Source organism: Malaclemys terrapin, chromosome 4 (genome assembly GCF_027887155.1).
Source record: "Malaclemys terrapin pileata isolate rMalTer1 chromosome 4, rMalTer1.hap1, whole genome shotgun sequence".
NCBI lineage: Eukaryota > Metazoa > Chordata > Testudines > Emydidae > Malaclemys > Malaclemys terrapin.
This window is the reverse complement of record NC_071508.1, coordinates 144,338,550-144,363,296: the sequence shown is the minus strand read 5'-3', so window position 1 is coordinate 144,363,296 and position 24,747 is coordinate 144,338,550. Positions and strand designations below refer to the sequence as shown.

Genomic DNA, 24,747 nt, shown 5'->3' with positions numbered 1-24,747 from the left:
TGTCTGTCTGTACCCTGTTCAGTTCATGGTCTCATTGGCCAGGAATGGGCACAAGAATGGATCCCTGGTTTGAGCTAATCAGGGTAATGGGTTGTATGAAAATATCATTCTGGGCAGGGCAAGGGGTCAAGTGAGAGTGGGGTATGTGCAAAAAGAACAGGAGTACTTGTGGCACCTTAGAGACTAACAAATTTATTAGAGCATAAGCTTTCGTGGGCTACAGCCCACTTCTTCGGTATGTGTTTGCTATGGAGGAAAGAAGGGATTATGGAGTAGACGAAACATATTCCCTAGAGGAATGCTGCACTGGTTTACGTTTCTATTTGGCTGTAACAGACTGGTTCTTGCACTAGTGCCTCTGGGGATCTATAACTCGGGCCTCCAGCTTTGATGACTGCAACGCTTTGATGACCAGTGACAGGTGGCAGAAGAAATGGCATGGTAATTGCCAGGGATTTGGACAATTTACTTCAGAAGAGAGGGATTGTTATTATTCCAGTCACTTTCCCAACTGGCATGGGGAGAATAGACTGGAGAAACACAGGATGGGCAAAGTGCTAGGTAGCCATTTATTATCAGTTACACTGGGCCAGAAGTTCTAAGGTATTTAGGCTCCTAAAGATGCAGAGAGAGGCCTAATGGTATTTTCAGAAGTGCCTAAACATGGTAGGTGCCCAACTCCCACATGATTTCATAGCGCCTTAGACTGTCAGCTCTTCAGGGCAAGGCCTGTCTCTTTGACTTATGTTTGTATAGCCTAGCGCAGTGGGCATGGAGCCTCCGGGCACTACCACAATACAGAAAGTGCCAGTTTGCCCTCAAATGAGAGGTTGTTAAGCTCATGCTTAAGAAACTGTCTCTTAGCACTGCCACCCAGTAGCCCAGTTTTTAACAAGGGAATAGTGGGCTAACTATGTTGCTTTTGAGTCCTCTGGCTTCTTGACCCCGTCAAACTGGCTTTTGATCTGGCTATGGCACAGATATGGTTAGTTTTGTTGGTGGATGACCTTCTAGCAATGGAAAGACGTCAGCCATCCACGATAATTCTTTATAGGTCCCTCAGCAGCCTTCGGTGCCTTTGACCAGGAGGTTTTGACAACTTTTCTGCAGTCCCCAAAAAGCATAGACATCAGCATGCTCACCTGCCCCAGCAGTCTGCTGTTTACAAGGTTCCATAGGTTTATCTTCTGTCACTCCTCAGTGCATGCCTGAGGCTACTGGGAAAGGAGGAGAGAATATTTGAGATGCACCTAGATGATGGATTTTTCTCAGAACCGTGGTGCACTTTCCTAGCTGCTCTGGTGACTAGCAGAAATTGTGGCATGGATGACAGTAAGCTGCAGTGGGACTCACTCCAGATAAGACTGTTGCCCCTGCAAATGAAGAGATATGCCTTCCTGGCTTTTCTCTGCATTCTGGGGGAATTTCTAGGTCCCCCTTTGCTCCAAAAGAGCCTTTATCCATCTGCACTGGGTTAGGAAATTGCAGTTATTGCTGATGTTCTCCCCACCAGTCTTACACCTTTGAGCTGTAGATCGGATTATTGCAATATATTCTGCATGAGCTACCCTGGACTTCCACTCAGAAGCTAAATTTAGTGCAGAGTTCAGGGTCTACTTAATTAGTGCAGCTAGCCATAAGGAGCACATTAAAGCTATCCCTCCTTGGCTTCCAGTTGGCTTTGCTGTGCAATATAAAATGACCATTTTGATCTGTAAAGCCTGATGTTGTTTGAGTCCTGGCTATCTAAGCACCACCTCATTCCTTCTTCATTACCTGACAGTTGAGATCAGATGGGTTGGTTTTGTTGGCCTGGTTTTGCTAAGTCTTAGGCCATGTCTATATGACCTAAGCTGCAGCAGTGCGTCTGGTGAAGATGCTCTATGCTGATAGGAGAGAGTTTTCCCGTCGGTATAAAAATACCACCTCCATGAGCGGCATAAGCTATGTTGGCGGGAGAAGCTCTCCTGCTGACATAGCACTGTGCACACTAACACTTATGTCGGCATAACTTATGTCGCTCAGGGGGGTGGAATATTCACATCCCTGAGTGACATACGTTTTGCTGAGTTAGACTGTAGGGTAGACGTAGCCTTAGATTTGAATATCTGGGGAATGGTGGCTGGGCATCCTCAATGGAGGGCCCTGGGCTGTGGACATGCACTTCCCTTGTTGGTTTAATGGAGCCAGAAGGCTTGCTATGACACTCGCCTGTTCCTTTCCAGGCTTTGGTGTGGGTGAGGAATATGCTTCATTTATCCTGGGAGGCTGCTTAGAACAGACATTGGTCAGCATGTTATGTTTTATTTTAAGCTCTTTAAACGTACCCAGAGAATGCTGGATGGATGAGACCAATAAACCTACAAATAAAGAAAACAATCTTCGTCCTCCCCTCCTACTGAGGTAGGAGGTAAGTCTGATTCTGGTTTTGCCTTTCATGGCCTGGCTCAGATCGACCAGCTTAGCTTGTGAGACACCCATGGAATGGCTGACATGCTCAGGGCACTAAAAGGGAGCAGCCTCTTTGATTTCGGAGTACAGAGACTATGATTATCTGTGGCTGGTGCAGGAGGGGTGCTAGGGCTTGTGAACACACCCCCGCCCTTTGCACACGTGTGCAGCAGCTGGGCATAATCTGGGCCTCAGAGAGCTACCTTTCTCATCCCCCTAGCATTCCCTCCGACAGCAAGCTGCTGGCAATGTCATGAGAACTGGCTTTCCTGTGACATTTCCAGCACTTCCCAGTTTGTCTGGTTGGAAATCTCCAGGAACTCTCCCCCCCCCCCCCATGTCGTATTTTGCTGAAGAGCAAGACAAGCAAAAGGCACGAAAAATATACAAATATTAGAGCTGGTTGAAAAAAATTCTAATTTCAAAATGTTTTGACCAAAGAGGGTCAAATTTTTCCATGAAAATTTTCACAAAAAAATGTTCCTATTTGACTATTTAGCTCTAAAAACTATAAAGAAATGGCTATAGATAAATATTATATACAAACCGCTTTTCTGAACATGGGGGGAAAATGGAGTGGACTGGCTCTTATTTGATCTGAACTGGATCAGACCTGGATTTTGGTCGAACTGGATCTTGGCCGTCAAATGTTGCCTGTCAGTAACATTTGGAATGGCTGTGTTACACTGATTCAGTAGCACACACTGAATTAACCTTTGACGTATGGTTTAAAGAAGCAGTGTACAAAACAGTTATTTTGCTTCATTTACTAAGACTTTTAACAGCTCCGATAATTATAGCTTCCTTCCCCTTTTCAGATACTTTTGGGGAAAAAATGTTTGCTGTTGTGCTTACTGATATCACATCCTTCAAATTGCTAAAGGAGGGTTGGATAATAGGTCTAGTGATTTGATATTTCCATACTCTGTATAAGCAACATCTGCTCCATGACTGCTTCCTATCAAAGTGCAGTTGGGAGACTTCAGCAAGGATGTTTCCTTTCCAGCTATATTGAGACTTTGTGTCTATCTCAGATTCAAAGCAGAGCTATCCAAATGCAAATGGATAAAATGCACGGCAATTAATGGCTCGTTATTGGCAGTCATGATGTCGAACTATTTGCATTAAGTGTGTTGCTCTCATTTGTTATGTAATTGTTATGTAATTAGACGCTGGTTGATGTTCAGTGTTCTCTTGTGACTTCCGACTTCCCAATTGGCCGATCCGTATAGTTTGAGAATTTGTTTTGTTACACAGCAGATACATGTTTGCGTCAACTTCTAGCATGAGGAAATCTGCAATGCTGATAGAGATTAGGGCAGACTTTTTACCCCTGTAAACTCTCATCTTTTGGAGAAGGTAGCAGGATGGTCAATGAGTTTGGCTGGGGTTCTACTGAGGAAGGACTGATACGCGTATTGTGGTAGGTCGGACAGCAGGGCTGGAGTTACCAATGGAAGTACCAAATATCCATTTTAAATATTGAGTTGGGGATTATCAAGAAGCATTACCAACCAGTGTTGTTTGTGTCAGTATCTGGGACAACTGATGGAGTCAGACTAGCTTTCTGGGTAAAGTGTGATGTGTTGTATCAGTTAAGTATCTTTCACATTCTCTAGTGGGGGACTGTATTCTGCATTTGCCAGGGAAAGGGCTCAGGTCTTTCCCACCGCTAACTTACATAATGCGATGGTCCGTTCAGAAGCAAGAGATGTATGCAAGGGAATCTAACAAGCCTCAGCAGGTCAGGAAGAATAGATAACAACCCTGCTGGGAACAGAGCACACACAGTTGGGGCAGTGCATCTAGTGCAGCGGTTCTCAAACTTCATTGCACTACACGACCCGAGGAAGGGTGACCAAAGTCTGAGCCCTCCCAAGCCTTGCTGTCCCAGGCAGGGGGGACCAAGCCCGAGTCCTGCCACCCTCGGGCATCGGCTTCAGCTCTGGGCCCCAGCAAGTCTAACGTCAGCCCTAGCAACCCCATTAACATGGGATGATGATCTGCTTTGGGATCCCGATCCACAGTTTGAGAACTTCTGATCTAGTGTATGCAAGAGAACAGGACAGAGTGAGAGCATGAGCGAGGGTGAAAAGAGAAGAAAAATAAAGAAGAAAAACTAACAAGTAGACCGGAAGGGAGGAGGACAGAATGATTTAATGAGACAAATGACAAAGGCAGTAATTCTTTTAAATTCATGTAACTTCCTGTGTGGTATTTCCTAGACAGTTGTATATGATGTGACTTAAACATACATCATTTTTTTTCAGTGGTTCATTACTGTCAAAAATGTGGGTTTTCCAAGTAGTCCGTCCACTTTATCTATTTCTATGTGAATGTTAATGACTGTTTATGGTTCTCAGGCACTATGGGAATGGAACAAGGGTTGCCCAATGCTGTGTACATGCACATTTCTGAATTCCACCCTACTGTGTGCTCTCCAGGATGATTGTGTAGCTTGCCTGGGGCAGGGGAAGGCGCAGTGCAGGGCTGTCCATCTAAAGTGTATTCCGGTATAGAAGCTAATGCTATCAAATCTACCTCTTCTTCTGAAACATTTTCTCAAAGATGGAGCTTTTGTTAAGCAGTCCCCAGCAAGTGATTGATGCATGATGCAGCTAATAAATCTACAAATAAATATCAGCACCTTTGCCTTCACTTGCCACTATGGCGGGGACTGATACCCAATACCTCATTACCAGTAGCCTTCCAAGCTTCTTTAATAACCTAGAGGTCGGACTTTCAGCCTATATAAATGGGCACAGCTCTGTTGACTTCAGTGAAACTACACTGATGTAAACAAGCCACAGATTTGGCCCAGAATCTCTTCATCTCTGGTTAGAGCTTTTTAAATGTTGATGCAGTGTTGCGGGAAAAGGCAATTTGATTTAGAAGTTTCCCTCTGGGAGGAGGAAGAACAAACCAGACCTCCCTCAGCTTTCTTTTGTGATGTGCATCCTCAGCAGAACCTCATGGGCTGGTAAGCTTGAGTGTGGAACACGTCAGCACAGAGCTCATGGGACCAGATTTCCAAAGGTAATTAGGTGCCTAATTCCTATTGATTTCAGTTGGAGGTAGGCGCCTGACCTGCCTTGAAGCATTTGAAAATCCCACTGAGCACCTATCTGTATCTTTAGGCACCTAGATACCTTTGGAAATATGGCCCCTGGTGACCAGGGGACTAAGGACTTGGTGAGAAAATTGCGGTATAACTTGAATATAAAGGATTGTGAAGTGCTTTGAGATCTACTGATGAAAAGTGCTATGTAAGAGCCAGGTATCATTATTATTAGTATTTCTAATACACCTCTTCCCCGATATAACGCTGTCCTCAGGAGCCAAAAAATCTTACCGCATTATAGGTGAAACCGCATTATATCGAACTTGCTTTGATCCGCCGGAGTGCGCAGCCCCGCCCCCCTGGAGCACTGCTTTACCGCGTTATATCTGAATTCGTGTAATATCGGGTTGCGTTATTTCGGAGTAGAGGTGTATTATAATTATAAACTGGTATGGTTAAACTGATGTAAAAGGCTGTGTGGACACTCTTATACTGGGATATGAGTGGCTTATTCCTATTTAGTTAAACCTGTTCCTAATCAGCTTTAGCTAAACCAAAATAAGCCACTTTTATACTGAAATAAGAGCATCCTCAAAGACTTTTGCACCAGTTTAGGTATCAGTTTAAATTCACTTTAAGTTATATTGATGCAACTTCCTGAGAGAGAAACCCCCAAGTTGCTTACCAGTGACAGCTGTGAGGGAATATCATGTGTGAAGGGAAGATAATATGAAGAAGTTCAAGTGAGAACAGGTAGTTTGGTAGCACTTCCGTATGGAACCTTGCAGGAGTTTGCAACTCTTCGTGTTTCTGATTCTATTCTGGGGAGTGAAACAGAATTTGCTGTCCTTTTGAGGTCTCTGCCTGTTAAGTGGAAAGAGAAGATGAGAGGAGACTTGCTGAGTCACCAGTCAGTTTATTTAGGAGAGCCTGGTCAGCAAGCTGGTAGGAACCCTCCCTAGGAACCAACAGAAAAATCAGCAAATTATGGAGCAATTATTGAGACTTGGGTTAACAATGAAATGTTGCTGTTAATGAACTGGGACTCCCCACTTATGCACAGTGTTCAACTATAGTGTGTATTTTAAAGGGATTTGAGTGTGTATAAGATGCCAGATGTACAGCCCTGAGGACTAGGGTTCTCTTTTCATCCACAGAACAGATACAGCATGGACGGGGGTAGAGCCTTCTTGCAAAACTCCCAGAATGCCTAGTCACCGAATACTGACCCAGAAAGCGGAGGGTGAACTCCTGGCCCCACTGAAGTTAATGGGAGTTTTATTATTGATTTCAGTAGGGCCAGGAGTTCATCCTGAGACTTTTGGTTTTGTCTTTTATCCCCCATGTTAAATAATCATCTGAATTTAAAACTGACGGATATTAGTCACATTATCTGAAAGTCTTCCAGTCGTGCATTATATAGTGATACATGAGGGTATAAGAATCTGTGTAGAATAGAATATTACAAGACCTCTACTGTTCAGTAGAATTTACAGGATCCCTCTCCAGAGATCGCTACTTTTTGTTTACTACAGATATGGAATACGTGTATCCTGGCCTTTGGGAGCAACCAGGACACGAAGACTTAGCCGTGGTTATGGATTTGCTCCATGTGTCAGGGCAATGACAGTGTAGTGTCAGCGTATGTGTTTATCCAGTGCTTAGCTCAATAGGGTCCCGGTCCTTACTGGGGTGTGGGCATGCTGCCATCATAGGAATGAGCAAACAATAATAATACTAGTTGTGCAGTGAGTTGCAACTGAAACCAAACTACCAGGTAAGAAATCACTGCTTATCGTATTTTGAAAGATTCCCATTGACTTCAGTGGACGCTGGATTAGGCCCTACAGGCTCTACTTGAAAAGATCAGCAGTACTAGTAACAAATGCGTTATTGCTGCTGTATCTAACTAATCTTTATCTTGAATGGGCAACTGTGCCATCATTTAAGAGAGTCAGATTTTGGTTTGCTTGAAAAAGCTGAGCTGCGGAACGCTAACTTGGGTTTTGGGTTGTGATTTTATTCCCCTCAGCTGTTGGCATACAGTTCAGAGACCAGAGTTTGCTTCTTTGATGCTTCAAAACTGAAGTTACAATCACAACAACAAAAGCCGAAGCATGGAATGTAAAGAGAAGGCCTCTCTTTAGGGGATATATTTTTCAACACAGTAGTTTCATCAAGATCTGCTTCATACAAGCCTGAGCTTTTCCATTCGTCTGTATGTCACTAGTTATGTGAGTGAACTACTGCAGGAAAAGGGACCGATAGCAGGACAGCCTGTATGATTCATGGCTTTTGTTTCTGGGTTCTTCACTAGAGAAAGTAGGAGAAACTGTGAAAGAGGCAAGCAATTTGTTTGCCTTAACAGGGTGCTTTTCCTGGAACAGACTCTTCCTAATGATTTGAATAGCCGCCGGGGGAAAAGGGCCTGTTCTGTTCTGAACTTGCTGTTTCCTTGCAAATGAACAAAAGGAGCTGTTCAGTATTGTCCCATTCTGGTCCACAAACTGAGCAGTGCATGGAGGTACAAGGGAGCCAGGATGGGCTGAGAACAGTGATTTCAAATGGGAAACTAGTTGGGATCAAACTGCTGCGTTATGTGTCTATTTTATTGGGATTTAGCTTATAACCACGGAGTTGCATAGTAAAAAATATAGTAGTTAACAGGACAACATCATTTGGTGACACATCCGAAGGAAACATGGTTTACACCCATTCCCTCAGAGGGCACACTGCTTCTTAAATTAAAAACAAAAAACCCAACCCAAGTGCCAATAGGATTAGAGATGTGCTTTGGACAGTGTTTTCTTACTCCATCAACTAGAGTACTTTGTTCCACATTGTATCCACATCGTTTAGAGCAATTGCAGGACCACTCTAAATTATGCATGGCTGCAGTGGCCCTCAGGAGCCATCCAGCAATTGAAAATAGTCACACCCCCGGGTGTTCTGGCCAGGTTTCCCGACCCCAGCAATCTCCCTGGCAGGCCCCTTACCCTGGAAGCCCTGAGGACGGGAGAAGCAAAGAGCCATTCCAACAGTTCCGCACCACCCAGCGAACCTCCTTGCACCGTGGGATTTCCCCCAGGGGCCAGAGCTGGAGAGACACAGAGGGGCCTGGGAGGACCATAAATCAGGCCATTTGTGTCAAATGCAGCCACTGCAGCGTGACATCGAGGAATTTTTAGTTCGGTTTTAGAGGTAAATCTTAGTGATGGAGTCACTAATATCTCCACCATTGCACTGTGCCGAGAGTCTCACAGCACTTTAAAATACTCCTCTCCACGTTTTGAGATGCGCGAACGGAGGCAGAGAAAAGTTAAGCCACTTGTCCCAGGCTGCACATTGCATCGATGGCAGAGCCGATTATAGAACCCAAGCCCTGTGCTCTAATTACGGGAGGGGCTGCTTTTTGCCTTCTGAACATTTGGTCTGCCCTCCCAAGAAGCCGCAGCATAAACATCGTTTGCTGTTCCTCATGGTCATTAGTGAAAAATGCTCCTGAAATTAGCCCTGGTGTATAAAAAAGGCAACCCCACTTCAAAAAGGGAGAGAGAATAAACAAACCCCAGTCTGCATGGCCCACATCCTACATGGATCAACAGTATGGGATAAAGCGCTACAGTCAGTTTGGGAGCGAACAGAGTCTGGTTCACAGAGAAAGCGATCAAAGAGAGAAACCATCCCACCTCAGAATTGCCCTAAATACGTTTCAGGATCTTCCTGCACCTCGGTCTTTTAACTGTAATGCAGTTAGTGTTATCTAATGTGCCAAAGGAGCAATGCAGATTGACACCAGCTGAGGAGCTGGCCTTGACTGGCTACCACAGACCACACACCAGTTTTCCTGAATAAAGGATTGCAAATTTCAAGTCTTTCTCCAGCAGCTGTTTCTGCAGACCAGATGAAAATGTCTTCTCTGTTGTAAACTATAGCTTCAGCCCTCTGGAAAAGAAGTTATTAGCCTCTCTTCGCTACAGTACGTTCTGAATCCTGGCCCTGCTAGGAAGAGTTCTGCATCCCAGCAGCGTCTGGAGTAGGTCAGGGCATTGCCATGTTTTTTTTTTTTTTTTTTTCTATTAATTTTAAGTCTAAATTGGTTTGAAACCTGAGAGAGACTGCAGTATCTGGCAATTCCAAACACCATTGGGGAAAAATGGCTCCAGATCATTTAGTGCAACTTTCCCTGGGACACAAACCATTTAATGAACCCATCTAGGCTCTCACAATTAATAATTAACTCCCACACTGTGGTTGGCTTTTGCTCAGGTGCCTCAGGGTGTGTTTGGGGGCGTGAACTGACCCTTCTCAGCTTCTTCCAGGTGCGGGGGACAGGCCCATTTGCAGTGCATGTGCTTTCCTCATGGCTGCCTGCCAGCACCCCTTGAGCACCCCTTGAGGAACAAAGCACAGCAGAAGGAAGACTGGCTTATGGCCCCCAATCCCAGAGATGAAAGTAAGCCGGTCCAGTCCGGTACGGCGACCAGCAAGAGCCAGTACGCCGTGCCGGACCGGACCAGCTTCCCCAGGCTGGCGATTTAAAGGGCCTGGGGCTCCCTGCAGCAGTTGGAGCCCCAGGCCCTTTAAATCGCCTCCCAAGCCCCACTGCCAAAGCTCTGGGGTAGTGGTGGCAGGGCTCCAGGGGTGATTTAAAAGCCCCGGGGTTCCCAGCTGGAGCCCCTGGGCCTTTAAATCTTGATTAAAAGGGCCCGAGTATTTAAAGGCCCCGTCTCTTCTGGTTGAGGCCCCATCTCTTCCGGTTGAGGCCACGCCCCCTGCTCAGGACTCCGGCGTACCGGTAAGTCCTTTAAGTTACTTTCACCGCTGCCCAATCCCTCCACCATGCTGTGGAGGGAAGCTACACTATACCCCCATAAGAGCCAGGTGTGTCAACAACACACAGCTAAGCTCCCCCTGAAGGCAATGAGATCTTGGCATGAGTGTGGGCTGTAGGATCAGAGCAGCAACAGAGAAATGAATTAATGATGTAAATCAGGACTGACAAACTAATGGTTTACCTCTCCACAGACAACGATCTGCATGCTCTGGGCCCTGCCCCATTAAACACCAGTGCTCCAAATAAAGAGTGTCTGAGGAAGGTCTCCCCAGAATGATTCAGGAGGAGCAATACCTGGTCCACCATCTTGGCTAGCATTCAGAGTGATAGGATGTACTGCTGCAGGATGCATGAGTATCTCCTGAAGAAGGTCAGGGAAAGTGTGGGACCCTTACTGAATGGGGGAGGCAACCTAGTGACAGATGATGTGGAAAAAGCTGAAGTACTCAATGCTTTTTTTTTTTTTTTTTTTTTTTTTTTGCCTCGGTCTTCCCAGACAAGGTCAGCTCCCAGACTGCTGCATGGGCAACACAGTATGGGGAGGAGGTGAGCAGTCCTCGGTGGTGAAAGAACAGGTTAAGGACTATTTAGGAAAGCTGGACATGCACAGGTCTGTGGGTCTGGATCTAATGCATCCGAGGGTGCTGAGGGAGTTGGCTGATGTGATTGCAGAGCCATTGGCCATTATGTTTGAAAACTCATGGCAATCAGGGGAGGTCCCAGACAATTGGAAAAAGGCAAATATAGTGCCCATCTTTAAAAAAGGGAAGAAGGAAAATCGGGGGAACTACAGACCTGTCAGCCTTACCTCAGTCCCTGGAAAAATCATGGAGCAAGTCCTTAAGGAATCCATTTTGAAGCATTTGGAGGAGAGGAAGGGGATCAGGAACAGTCAACATGGATTCACCAAGGGCAAGTCATGCCTGACCAACCTGATTGCCTTCTATGATGAGATAACTGGCCTGTGGATATGGGGAAAGTGGCGGACGTAATATAACTTGACTTTAGCAAAGCTTTTGATATGGTCTCCCACAGTATTCTTGCCAGCAAGTTAAAGAAGTATGGATTGGATGAATGGACTATAAGATGGATAGAAACCTGGCTAGATCATTGGGCTCAACAGGTAGTGATCAACGGCTCGATGTCTAGTTGGCAGCCGGTATCAAGCAGACTGCCCCTGGAGTGAGTCTTGGCGCCAGTTTTGTTCAACACCTTCATTAATGATCTGGATGAAGTGATGTATTGCACCCTCAGCAAGTTCACGGATCACACTAAGCTGTGGGGAGAGGTAGATACGCTGGCAGATAGGGATAGGGTCCAGAGTGACCTAGACAAATTGGGGGCATTCCTGGGGTCGCTGAAGGTACAGAGACTGTGGTCTGAGCAGAAGCCTTACTCCATATCAATCTGCTGGAACTTCAGGCCATCCACAAGGCATGTCGTGCCTTCCATGACCATATCAGACACGCAGTGGTTCACATACTTACTGACAATACCACCGTGATGTACTATGTGAATAAAAAAAGGGAGCACACACCAGGGCGCTCTGCCTAGAGGCGATGAATCTGTGGCAGTTTTGCACTGAGGAGAACATTACTCCTGCAGCCGTCCACTTGCTCGGGGTACAGAATCATCTTGTGGCCCATCATGAGCGGTCCCTGAAGATAGATGTCCTGCGGGTCATCTTCGCATCGTGGGGCATTCCCACAATCAACCTGTTTGCTATAAGGGAGAACAGGAAATGTCGCCTGTTCTACTCTCGGGGCAGGGGCTTCAGTCCAAGCTCCCCCTCCGACGCTTTTCACTGCAGTTGACAGTCAACTATCCTATACGCCTTTCCCCTATCCCGATAATTTCTTAGGTAATCATCAAGCTCAAGGCAGATCAGGCCAAGCTCAGTCTCCTTGCCTGGGCATGGCTGAGCCAGTGCTGGTTCTCCGACCTTCTCACGCTGTCAGTTCAGCCTCCCATTGTGTTTCCTCTCCATCCCAACCTGCTCACTCAGAATCACGATTGCATCTCTGCTCCCAGTGTCTCATGGCGTGGCTGCTGCATGGTTGAATGAATAAGAAGAGCAGTGCTCAGTGGCTGTCCCACTAGTCCTCACCTGTAGGAAGTCCTCTACCAGGATGGCCTACTTAGCGAAGCAGAAGAGGTTTTCGGTGTGGTCTTTGGCCCACATGATCCAACCAATGGAGACTTCTATCCAGGATATCTTGGGGTACCTGCTACACCTTCAGAAGTCGGGTCTTGCACTTAGTTCATTGAGAGTGCATCTAGCAGCAGTATCTGCATTTCATCCCCATGTACAGGGAAAAATCAGTCTTCCCCAATGCCATGGTGATGAGATTTTTGAAAGGGCTTCTACATCTACATCTACATCCTCCACTATGAGAGCCAGTCCCCTTGTGGAACCTAAACACTGGCGTCTTGTCCACTGCCCTTTGGTGTCAGAAAACCGAGTTCCTGATAGCGATTATGTCCGCATCGAGGGTGTGAGAGTTGCAGGCTCTGATGGCAGGGTCTCCTTACACACAGTTCTCTAAAGACAAGATGACTTTATGACCACACCCTACATTTTTGATTGAAGTGGTTTCTCAGTTTCATTTGCACCATGCAGTGTATTTACTTGTGTTGTTTCCTAAGCTGCATTCATCTCTAGAGGAGCAGCCTCTACACACCTTGGATGTCAGGTGATGTGTAGCTTCCTATCTGGATAGGACTGAACCATTTCATGCTTCACTTCGCCTGTTCGTGTCATTTGCAAACCGCATGAAGCAGTCTCTTCACAGGCCATCTCTAGACAAATAACATCCGAGATCAAGACTGCATATGAAATCGCTTCGGCTGTGCCTCCTCAGCGAACGTGAGCTCCCTCAACAAGAGCGCAAGCAACGTCAATAGTGGTCCTCAGTGACATTTCCATGTTGGATATTTGAAAGGCTGCCACATGGTCCTCTATCCGTACAGTTACAGGCCATTATGCCATTACTGCATCTTCCCGAGTGGATGCAAAATTCAGAAGGAGATCCTTATTTCCGTAGACTCCGAGCTCCGCCTCTTGGGAGGGGTACTGCTTGTAGGCCACCTAAGTGGAATACACATCTGCATGTACTCGAAGAAAAAGGAATGGTTACGTATTCTAACTGTGATTCTTTGAGATGTAATGCAGACATGTATTCCACGACCCACCCTCTGTCTCCTCTGCATCAGAGTCCCGTCTCATGGGTGTTCAGTGCAAAGGAACTAAGGAGGGGGTCAGAGCAGCGCTGCCACATATAGCCAGGGGAGGGGGGCTGCAGCCACAAGGCGCAAGCATCACCCCTCCACGTGTATCGCTAGACAAAATCTCCAGCTCCAGCGTGCTGGGCGCGTACACACTTACATGGAATACACATCTGCATCACGTCTCAAAGAACCACGGTAACAGTAAGTAACAGTTTAATATTTAGCATTGCTCTTAAAGTAATACCAAGTACCCATTGACTCATCTTTTACTGTGTCATGAAACGTTTGGGGGGAGTCACTTTCTTGAAATTGTTTAATCAAGAGAGAACCAATTATTCCACCTGCACAATGTTCTGCTATGTTCTCAAGAGGCACCAGATTCTCTTACAGTAAGAACCTGAAGACCAAGGAACTCTTTAGAAGTTGGAGGAGTCTACGTGCTCATGTTGTTGTCTATTAGATTGTGCACAGTAGCAGGCTACTTTTAAATGAGTGTCTAATAAATAAGACCAGCCGTGAAATAAATAAAGTTACTGAGTTTCTCACTCACTTTCCCCCCTTTTTCCACTATTTGTTCATCTTGTCTCTGTGCTTCTGGTCAGTCAGGAATGTTTTGGTAACATGCTTTCACCAGAGCAATAGCTGAAATTGAAACCTGGAGTATTTTTACTGCATATCTCTTCTTCTCATCCTGATGGTGCAACTTGCATCTAAAGCAGTCAGAAATCAGGGATGTGAAGGAATCTGCCTGTGTTGTGTAATTAGCTTCTTCCTGCAGAATTTGCTCTTTTCTGCAGAAATTAAGCCTTCCTAAGGAAATATATAAATAAAAGCCATTTCTGGTAGCCATCACAACATAATCCATCCTGTCTTGAGTTTGCATCTAGACTGATTTAGGAACTTGTGCCTGAGGTCCTGAACACAGAAGACTAATTGCCAACACTTAAATATTAAGGAAGTTAACTACATCTCTGCTGGCCAGTCTGTCAGTAGGCCCATCAAACAGACTTCCCCAGCACAGCCAAAATTTTCTGATGTTGTTTGTTTTAACAGATGTGCCACTGAGAGACCGCTATTAGAACTCAATATCACCAGTTAGAGCAGTTTACTAGAACCTGCAAACAAGCGGATCCAGAAGTATTTTTGACTTGGAGCAAACAACCCCCAAAAAGACTGGCCAATTCCATTCAATGCACTATAATAAAACATGTTTAAATGGACATTTAAACCTTACTTATCTAGATTAAAACAAATCTATTAAATGCATCTGTAGTTCAGTCAGTCGGTGTCAAATTAATGACTATACAAATAACTGAATTTGAATTTTCTGAAGCAAAAGAGCAATCTTTTCAGATCTATTTCACCCATAGAAAACAGAGATAAGTCCTTAGTTTCTCTCCTCTCCCCTACACACTTCAAATTGCCTCTATTTACAACCAAAATGAACTGATGAGAGAGGCGCATTGACAGGTGCCTAAAAATTAATTAGATGGTACCTTGAAAGGGCACTGAAAAAATGTTGAAATGTATTTGAGTAGTAGTCTGAAACTCAGATCCTGCAACAAAAATAATTGAATTTAAATTATATTCAGAATTAAACACTCTTCCAGAAAAGTCTCAGAAATCCTAAAACTTCTTTTCTTTATTAATTTCCCAAGCAAGAGCATCTGCATTGCTATTTAAACTCAAAGCCAGGTGAATACACACCCAGCTTTAAAATCTCTCAGATGTTGCTAAAACTCTCCAAGAAATAATCCCAAATCACAGGAGTTTGCATTGTTCCTCTTTTCCCTAGTATTGTAAATGTTATTTGCCAAAAACAAATTGAACTGGTTCATGTTAATATATCAGTCAGGGAAAATGTAAATACATATATAACCAGAGAAAAAAACCTCAAAGGATTCTTGGGAATCTGATTAATCTGCTTGTCACCTAGGCATATTTATAGCATAACTTTTGATATCTGTTTTTTCTGGAAGGTTGAAAGACGTGCACTTTATAGCCCACCTGCTGGGCTCCTCTCTGTTGTGATGCTCTCATTATTAATCATAGACTGATTGGGTATGACTACACTGCAAAGAAAGACCCACAGCACGGACTGTCAGAACCTGGGTTATTTGTCTCGGGCTGACAGGCTAAGAATAGCTTTGTAGATATTCAGGCTCAGGCTGGAGCCCAGGCTCTGAAACCCAGCCAGAGGGGAGGGTCTCAGAGCCTGGGCTCCAACCCAAGTTGGAATGTCTACACTGCTGTTTTTAGCCCTGCGGCCCAAACCCCACAAATCCAAGTGAATTGACCTGGGCTCTAAGACTCAGTACCATTCTTTGCAGTGTAGTCATGCCCTTTGAGTCCAAGAGATTAGTAGGATTCAAAAAGGGATAAACATTTATATGGATAATGAGCCATCCAGTTACATTAGATAGGATAACAACTGTAAGGGATGTAAATGGTCATGCTTTGGGGCATAAGCTGACCACTTGCCTAAAGGAAGTAAGAAGAAACTTCCCCTATGGGCAAGTTGTTGCATAATTGCATTATGGGGATTTTATTTCACCTTCTTCAGAAACCTCTGGTGCAGGCCACTAGAGAGGATGCAGAACTAGGGGTAGGATAGGTCTGGTCCAGTGTGGCAAGTTCTGTGCTCCTAAATGTATCTGTCTGAAAATTCCTGCTCCATCTAAAACTTCACCACTGCATCTTTTATGCAAGACAGATAAAATAGTCTGTGCAGAAATGAAGACAAATGGTAGCTACAGAATATATGTAGCCTCATACTACCTGTGTTTTCTGTCCTGCATGTAACTATGCCCTCGATCCCAGGAAAAATAATTTTAGAGTGAAAAACTTACCAGTTTTTTAAAAATCAGAAATCAAATCCATGCAACATTTTTTCCTAAGTGATTAGATCTGGATTGTGTGATCCCATCCTGCTTGAGGTGTTGTATCTTTCTATTTCTGAGAAGGCAAAAGAAAGATCAGGCTATGAGTCAGTTACTAGCAGCCAGTCATGAAATTGTAGTTCTAGAAGTAAGCAGTACACACCATGATTAACTAATTAGCTTCACTGGGGATTCTGCTGCCTCCCAGAACATGAGGGGGGGAATAACCTGTTTAATTTTATTTTTTTTCAGTTCTCTCAGGCCAGACACACCACAGCCCTTTGAAACGATCTGTGTCCCTTACCCCACCCATGAATGTGCCAAACCAGCCTCTAGGACATGGATGGATGTCTCATGAGGATTTACGAGCTAGAGGACCCCAGTGCATCCCCTCCGATCACGCCCCCCTGTCTCCACAGAGCAGTGTAGCCTCTTCGGGAAGTGGTGGGAGTGAACATTTAGAAGATCAGCCTTCTGCTCGTAACACATTCCAGGAAGAAGGGAGTGGTATGAAAGGTGAGTGAAAATGAGACACCCTGCTGCCCCCGCCCCCCAGAAACAGGCTCTGCTCCAGTTATATATGGTTGCACAGTTTGAAAAGAAAAGATGGCAAGACAGAGATAGATAGAAGGAAAAGATATTCCCCTAACTTTCCGTAAGATGACAGCTTTTCTTCATATTCATTGAGTATCCAGCCAGTGTATACTTAAGATACATTTATGTGCTCTTTGTACTAGTGCTATTAATGTTTTAATACCAGTATCTTTCCATAAAGCTTAATTTGAGTGGAGAAATAAACACTGCCTTGCAAAAGATTATTTTCATTTTAGCATTAGTTTCAGGCTAAGCAAATGAGTGCTACCCAGTATCATAGGGTTAGTGTAGCAAGTGGGCATTTCTCAACACAAGGTGTGTTCTTCGCTCTGTGCCGCCTTCATGGTGTATTACAAGATGCTCTGATGTGCCAATATGCCATCTTACCGCAATTCACTTCACACCATCCGCTATTTGAAAAGCTAGGTTGTATCTCTATAGTGTGCAGCCTTAAATTCAGAATTGATCCTCTTGGGCGGGGTCGGGGGGTGTATTGTTTTGTTTTTTATTATTGTCTAAAGTAGCTAGTATAAGCTTAGCATGCCATGTGTGATTTACCATTGTGGCGTTTGATGGAACAAGAATACCACCAGGTATTTGGAGAAGTTGTAGTTGAGAAAGGATATTTATTTGAATTGAATTTCTTCTGTGCAGTTTGGTTGAATTTTCCACTACGCCTGCATTTTGAACTGCTTTTTAGCAATAAAAATAACTATCCTTTGAGAAAGGATGCCGTATTCTAAGTAACCCATTAAGGCCCCAGCAGCGGCTCCAGGCACCAGCGCTCCAAGCGCGTGCCTGGGGCAGCAAGCCGCGGGGGGCGCCCTGCCGTTCCCTGCGAGGGCGGCAGTCAGGCAGCCTTCGGCAGCATGGCTGTGGGAGGTCCGCTGGTCCCGCGGATTCGGCAGCAATTCGGCGGCGGGTACGCCGAATCCATGGGACCGGGGACCTCCCGCAGGCAAGCCACCGAAGGCAGCCTGCCTGCCGTGCTTTGGGCAGCAAAAAAGCTAAAGCCACCCCTGTAAGGCCCTTACCTGGCAATCAGATCTGCAGGGTGGGCCTGACTGCAGGATCAGGGCCTCAAATGTAAGGTTTTGGTTTTTTTATTATATAGAATGTATTTTTAAATGATACTGTGTTTGAGAATGGCAATACTTGACTGAGCTTGACCGAATGCTGCAAACCAAATGCTTGGAAATGTCTCATGGACTCAGCCAAAATATCGCCTACTGGCCCCATTTCAGTTTCACATTAGTTCTGACATGCACCTTTTTCTGTCACTGGCCTCCGTACACTAGTGTTGCTTTGGATTAGCAAATACTATTCCCTGTTGTATGAACTGGGGCAAGTCACTTCCTGCCTCTTTTTCTCTTCCACCCTTTATTTGTCTTGTCTATTTACATTATAAGCTTTTTGAGGCAGGGACTGTGTGTTAGGGCTTATTTGCACAGGGAGATTTACTGGGATAGTTACACCAGTGCAACTCCCCATGTGGACATTCTTATTCTGGAATAAGCATTACCCATATGGCTATGTCAGTAAATTTCCCCATGTAGACAAGCCCAGTGCGATGCACACAGTGCCCAGCAAAATGGGATGCTAATATCAGTTATGACTTCCAGTTGTTCTTGTAATATAAACACTATGTAATAATCAAATACAGCATGTACTAAGGAGCCTAGAGTGATCAGTGTGGAGCAGCTAATCAGAATCAACAGAGGCGTGTCCCTTTATTGATTCCTCTAGGAGTTGTGCTGCCATTAGCCAAGCCCAGGACACTTGAGGAAAATACAGTGGTGTAGTACTTTTCATTTGTCCGTATTGAATTTCATCCTGTTTATTTCAGACCATTTCTTCAGTTTGTCGAGATCATTTCTAAACCTGTCCTCCAAAGTGCTTGCAACCCCTCTCAGCTTGGTATTGTTTGCAAATTTTATAATTCTCTCTATGCCATTATCCAAATAATGTATGAAGATATTGAATAGAACAGATCCATGACAGAGCGTGGTGGGACCCCACTCGATATGCCCTTCCAACTTGACTGTGAACCATTGATAACGACTCTCTGAGTGTGGTTTACCAACCAGTTGTGCACCCACCTTATAGTAGGTTCGTGGAGACTATATTTCTCTGGTTTGTTTATGAGAAAGTCATGTGAGACAGTATCAAGAGCCTTACTTAAGTCGAGATATCTCACATCTACTGCTTCCCTCCTATCCACAAGGCTTGTTACCCAGTCAAAAAGGGATATTAGGTTGGTTTGACATGATTTGTTCTTGACAAATCCATGTTGTCTTTTACTTCTCACCTTATTATATTCTAGGTGCTTACAAATCAATTGTTTGATTATTTGTTCCATTGTTTTCCAGGTACCAAAGTTAAGCTGACTGGTCTACAATTCCCTGGGTTGTTCTTTTTCACCCTTTTATAGATAGGTACTATATTTGCCCTTTTCCTGGCCTCTGGGATCTCTCCCATCTGCCTCTCAAAGATTATCACTGATAGCTCAGAGATCTCTTCAGCCAGTTCCTTAAGTATTCTAGGATGTATTGCCTTAGCCCCTGCCAACTTGAAGACCTCTAACTTGTCTCAATAATTCTTAACTTGTTCTTTCCCTATTTTAGTTATTTATATATGTATGTAGTATAAAGACAAAGGGGCAGAAATTGCTTCATCTTTCTCCACCCATCATCTTCATCATTGTTTTGCACCATCAACGTGCCCAGCATTGTCTGGTACACAAAAATAAAGAAATTCCCTTCTCCAAAGAGAAGCAGGCTTAGGGAAAGGAAACTCATTTCCCCTCTCCTTTTTTCAAAGCAAACATTATTGACGAGACTGTTTGTCAGCAAGTACAACCACTGGATTCCGCACTGACCAAGAATAAATATGTACACTTTCAACTCCTTGCTTCCTTGCCTAGTTCGTCCAAGGTCCTCTCCTAGAACAGTCTAGAAACAAAGTTGTTCTTGCTTTCAGCCAGGATGTTCAGTTTCCTTTGTTTCATGGCGATTGCTCAACAGAGTAAATGTACCCGTTCGCTCTTTCCTTTCTTCAGCCTGTTGCCTCCCAGCTTCCTCAACTACAGCAGCAGGGAGATGGTGTTTTAAACATAGGCTTCTGGTTCTGCTATACTCTTGAACTGTTATATGACACTAGAGCTCATCATCAGGCTGCAGCAAAACATAGACCAATAAAAACAATAATATGGAGGACAGGAAGCTCCGTGTATGGATATTTTGTCCAGAATCTCACCAACCATACATTGGGAGCTGCCAAAAATACTGTAGGTTTCAGAGTAGCAGCTGTGTTAGTCTGTATCCGCAAAAAGAACAGGAGTCCTTGTGGCACCTTAGAGACTAACAGATTTATTAGAGCATAAGCTTTCGTGGGCTACAGCCCACTTCTTCGGATGCATAAGTGGGCTGTAGCCCACGAAAGCTTATGCTCTAATAAATGTGTTAGTCTCTAAGGTGCCACAAGGACTCCTGTTCTTTTTAAAAATACTGTAGTGGTTTGAGAACTGTTGTTCAAAAGTTTTGTAACTTTCTGCACTTTCAGATCTACCTATCCTGATGTTGGGGTTCCATCTTTCATCATGTTAGTGCCAGGCAGTGGCTCTAGTGGTTGTCACTAGGAACTGGATATTTTGCAGTATCTCCCAAGTTCCGTAGTCTCTGAGTGTGTGCAGGCAGTCTCAGTGCAGGAGGCTATGATTGCCAGTTCTCCTGTGCACTCTAGACATGTTCTGAAATGGACATCAAAAAGAGAAGTCAAGATTCTGAGTTACAATGCTAACATTTTGATCATGTTTTTGGGCTGGATCCTCAGCTGATGCAAACCAGTGTTCTCCATTATCCTCTCATCTAAGCTATCAGATTATGGACTGCTACAATGTGTAACTGAGCTGGCAGCATGAAGTCTACCCCCTAAGAATTAGAAAAATTAAGTGTATTAGCATCAGCAACATACAGCGAGATGCATTATTCATTCAGAAATACAACTTGTGAATTTTCTATGTCTGGCATTCCATTACCAGCCCAATCCTGCAACCCAAACTCACATGAGTGAGCTTTGTTCACATAAGTAGCAGTGAAGCTGGTGGAACTGTCCATGTGAGTAAGGGTTGCTTGTGTGTGTCAGGGTTTCAGGACTGGATCCCAGCACATTGCAGAGATGTCCGTTTCGTAGTCGAGTATAATAAAAATGATGCGTTGTGAGTGGCTTTGAAATTGTGAAAAGACAGAGTTTTAAGATGCAGCTGCAAATAATTGGGGGTGGAGATAGCTCAGTGGTTTGAGCATTGGCCTGCTAAACTCAGGGTTCTGAGTTCAATCCTTGAGGGGGCCATTTAGAGATCTGGGGCAAAATCTGTTGGGGACAGTACTTGGTCCTGCTGTGAAGGCAGGGGACTAGACTCAACTCAACTCAACTCCATGACCTTGCAAGGTCCCTTCCAGTTCTATGAGATAGGTATATCTCCATATATGAATTGATTCAGCTGCAGAAGTAGTGCAGGTGAGAGTCACTAATTTAGCCCCATAATGTAATATCTTCCACCCAGTTCCCTTCCCTTGCAGTAGACCTTGCCTTCCAGCTAAAGGAAGGTGTGGCCGGTTCTGAAACTACGTGCTGTGGGCAAACTTTGCTTTTAGATATATTGGTGCAAATCCAGGGTCTCTCCTGAATTACTTTAGTTTATACCATAGCATTATCTTACCTTTGCTGTAGCAGTCAGCGGAGTTACTCTGGATTTATACTGATGTATCTGAGGGTAGGTCTACACTTCAAATCTCTGCCAGCATACCTATGAGTTTGTCTACACTGCAATTAAACACCCGTGGCTGACTTGGGCTCATGGGGCTCAGACTGCGGCGCTGATCAATAGTGGTGTAGACATTGTGGCTCAGGCTGGGACCCCCTGAGCATCTACACTACAATTAAACAGCCTCATAGCCCGTGATTAATGTCCATGGGTGTTTAATGGCAATGTAGACATACCCTATCTGTCTATCTTAGGGTTTTCTACTGATGCCCATTTGAGTACCTTCCATATAAAATCAATAGCAAAAGTGAAGTCTCTAGTGGATTTTATGGAGTCTCTGGCACCTCTCCCTTTACAGGCTCTAAACTCTGCTTGGGGTTGGATGGAGCGGGGTTGAGGGGAGAGGTTGGTAAAGGTTTGAGAATAGTCATGAGTGTTCATAGTGTGGTTAGCTAGGTCTGTTAGGGGTGTGATTATTTTGGTGGCATAACTATGATGGCCAAACTCCTAGTGTAGATGCAGTTCTACTGGCATAAGAGAATTTATGACTAGAGCTGGTTTTGCTCACCAAGCCAGAATAAATTGTGCTGTCAGAAGCACTTTTTTGCCAGTATAAGTGCACCTGCATTAGAAGGGTTTTCTGGTACGATTATCCCGGTATAGCTATACCAGCACACCCACGGAGTGTAGACAAGGCCCGCGAGCAGAATTTGGCCCGTCAGCGCCAGACTTCTGTTTGAAATGTAGATGGTGAGTTTTCTGAATAACTGATTAGAAACACCTGGCATGAAAACCCCCCTCTGTTAACGCTGGGTACAGTGTTTCAGAACTATCACCCGGTGACTGAGTAATGAACTATTAGTAACTGGTGAGTCAAGTGTAACCCTGCGGGTGTGCAGAATAGCTCAGCACTCCCTAGCGCTGCAGGTCATTAGGGAGTAAGAGCTGTATCCTGCATGGTGACTTTCCAGGGACTGCCATTACATTGTCTTAAAGAGCTCAGCACCTTGTAATTTCTGCCCTTTGCATCCTATTTTTCTTTCATGGGGCTAGAGTCTATCTGGCCCTTTTGCCGATGCACAGTGGGGAGGGGGAGTAAGGAGCTTTCCTCTCCCCCTCCCCCCAGCTCATAGAATTGCAGACTCTGCACTGAGGTGAGCTCAAGGATTCCCCCTGCCTAGTTCAAGAAAGCAGGGTGATGCCCTAAGATATAATTATAACACCACCACTATGTGCCCCCCATTGGAGCTGGCTGGCCAGGTGCAGGGTGGGGGGAGGCTGTTAGTCGGCGACAGGGATGTAGCGGTTTGCACAAACTCTATGCGCACAGGGGAGCTGAAGAGCTCTGGTGCTCCCCTTGGGGTCGTGTGGCTCTGCACTGCAGCCCCTTATGATGGGCTCAGTGCTGTGAGCACCGTCTGGCCCTTCCCACTCCATTTTCCTCAAGGCTACATGTCGGACTTCCTGTGGAAGCATCACCAGTGAGAAGGGCCCCATCACAGGCAGAGATGGGCCCCAGCTGTGGGCTGAAGTTCTGCAGAGCGTGAGGGTGGTTCGGACCTGAGGTTCAGTGCCGTCTTTCATGGAGAATAGTCGTGTACATCAAGCTGGAACCTTCGTCCTGACTCGTCCCAACATGCTTTACTAGCAGCGTCTGCTGAGGACAGATGCCCACTGGGGACATGGGGACAGATGTGGCTCCACGATCTAAAACAGGTGCTCATGCTGGGTTGGGTTACATCCATTTACAGTAGAAACCAGAGGCTTTCTGTTGCTGTACTCTTCAGCTTGCAGTTGGGGTAAGGGGCCTAACAGGACTGTTTGTAAAACGGTTGCATGTCAGGGCTTTTGGAATAGTGCTTACTTTAGACCTTCCAGGATTGGTGTGTACCTGGCTCCCATGTTTGCTTTGCAATTATCATTTTCTTACTTACCTCTCAAAATCTAGCATTTAAGTCATTTAATTGAAATGACCTGGGATGGTGACTGAGGCCAAGGAACTTGAGCTAAATACTGCTGACTGGGCTACTTGGTATTTCCTCTGTTTACTTTCGAATTGAGTTTGGGGTGAGACCTTCAGCAAACAGCTCCTCTATGTGCAAGAGCCAAGGTCAAGCAGGAAGATGTTGGGACACTGTCACGAAGACATTCAAAAGGGGCTAACGTGCAGAACACATGGTAAACTTCTCCATGTACCCAAACCTGGAGAAATAGCTACACTGGTATGACATGCTGAGGAAGGTGCTGTGAGATGGTTGTTCCAATGGAGGCAGGGGGCGGGTTAGACATATCGGGCTAAATTGTCACGTGAAGGAGCTTAGGTTGCTCTTCTGTCCATTGTGCACCTAAACGCCATATTTGTATGTGCCTCATCATGTGTTTGTGCACAAAGTTACCCAGGGTGTGGGCCTAATTAGGTGGCTGCATTTGAAGGTTCACCCCACTGAATCTTTCTGCAATGTTAGGTTAACTGAGTGTCTCATAACCATTTCTGTAAGGAACATACTTCAAGGCTTTCCAACCCAGTGACAGCCGGCACTAGATAACTTTCAGCCCAGGGAATCACGACTCAGAGTCTGAGATTGTGGGAACATGCCCTTCTGACGCGGCTGGAACTGGTTAAAGTTGAACTGTCTGCAGCTGTAACATGCCTTTGTAATTTACAACCTCCTGAGAAATATTTCATGAAGGGCCTAGCGCACTCTAGCGAATAGCCCAAGCAACCAGGGTAAGGAGGAGTCCTTCCCAACATGCTGCAAAGCTACTGCACAGCTGTTACTGGGGGGAGGGATAACTCAGTGGTTTGAGCATTGCCCTGGGTTGTGAGTTCAATCCTTGAGGGGGCCACTTAGGGATCTGGGGCAAAATCAGTACTTGGTCCTGCTAGTGAAGGCAGGGGGCTGGACTCAATGACTTTTCAGGGTCCCTTCCA

The 24,747-nt window shown here is 45.1% G+C and overlaps 1 protein-coding gene across 6 annotated transcripts in view; it reads left to right on the top strand.

Moving 5' to 3' along the window:
• Positions 1 to 24,747, top strand: part of SAMD4A (sterile alpha motif domain containing 4A) — a 212,203-nt gene that overhangs the window by 144,264 nt on the left and 43,192 nt on the right. For 4 of the 6 annotated variants that reach the window (XM_054026079.1, XM_054026076.1, XM_054026078.1 and 1 more), the window contains exon 4: positions 16,709 to 16,972. The exons of the other annotated variants lie outside the window; for them this stretch is intronic. In XM_054026079.1, coding sequence (XP_053882054.1) covers positions 16,709 to 16,972 — 264 coding nt within the window. The remainder of the gene's footprint in view (positions 1 to 16,708; positions 16,973 to 24,747) is intronic. 6 annotated transcript variants of the gene reach the window in all.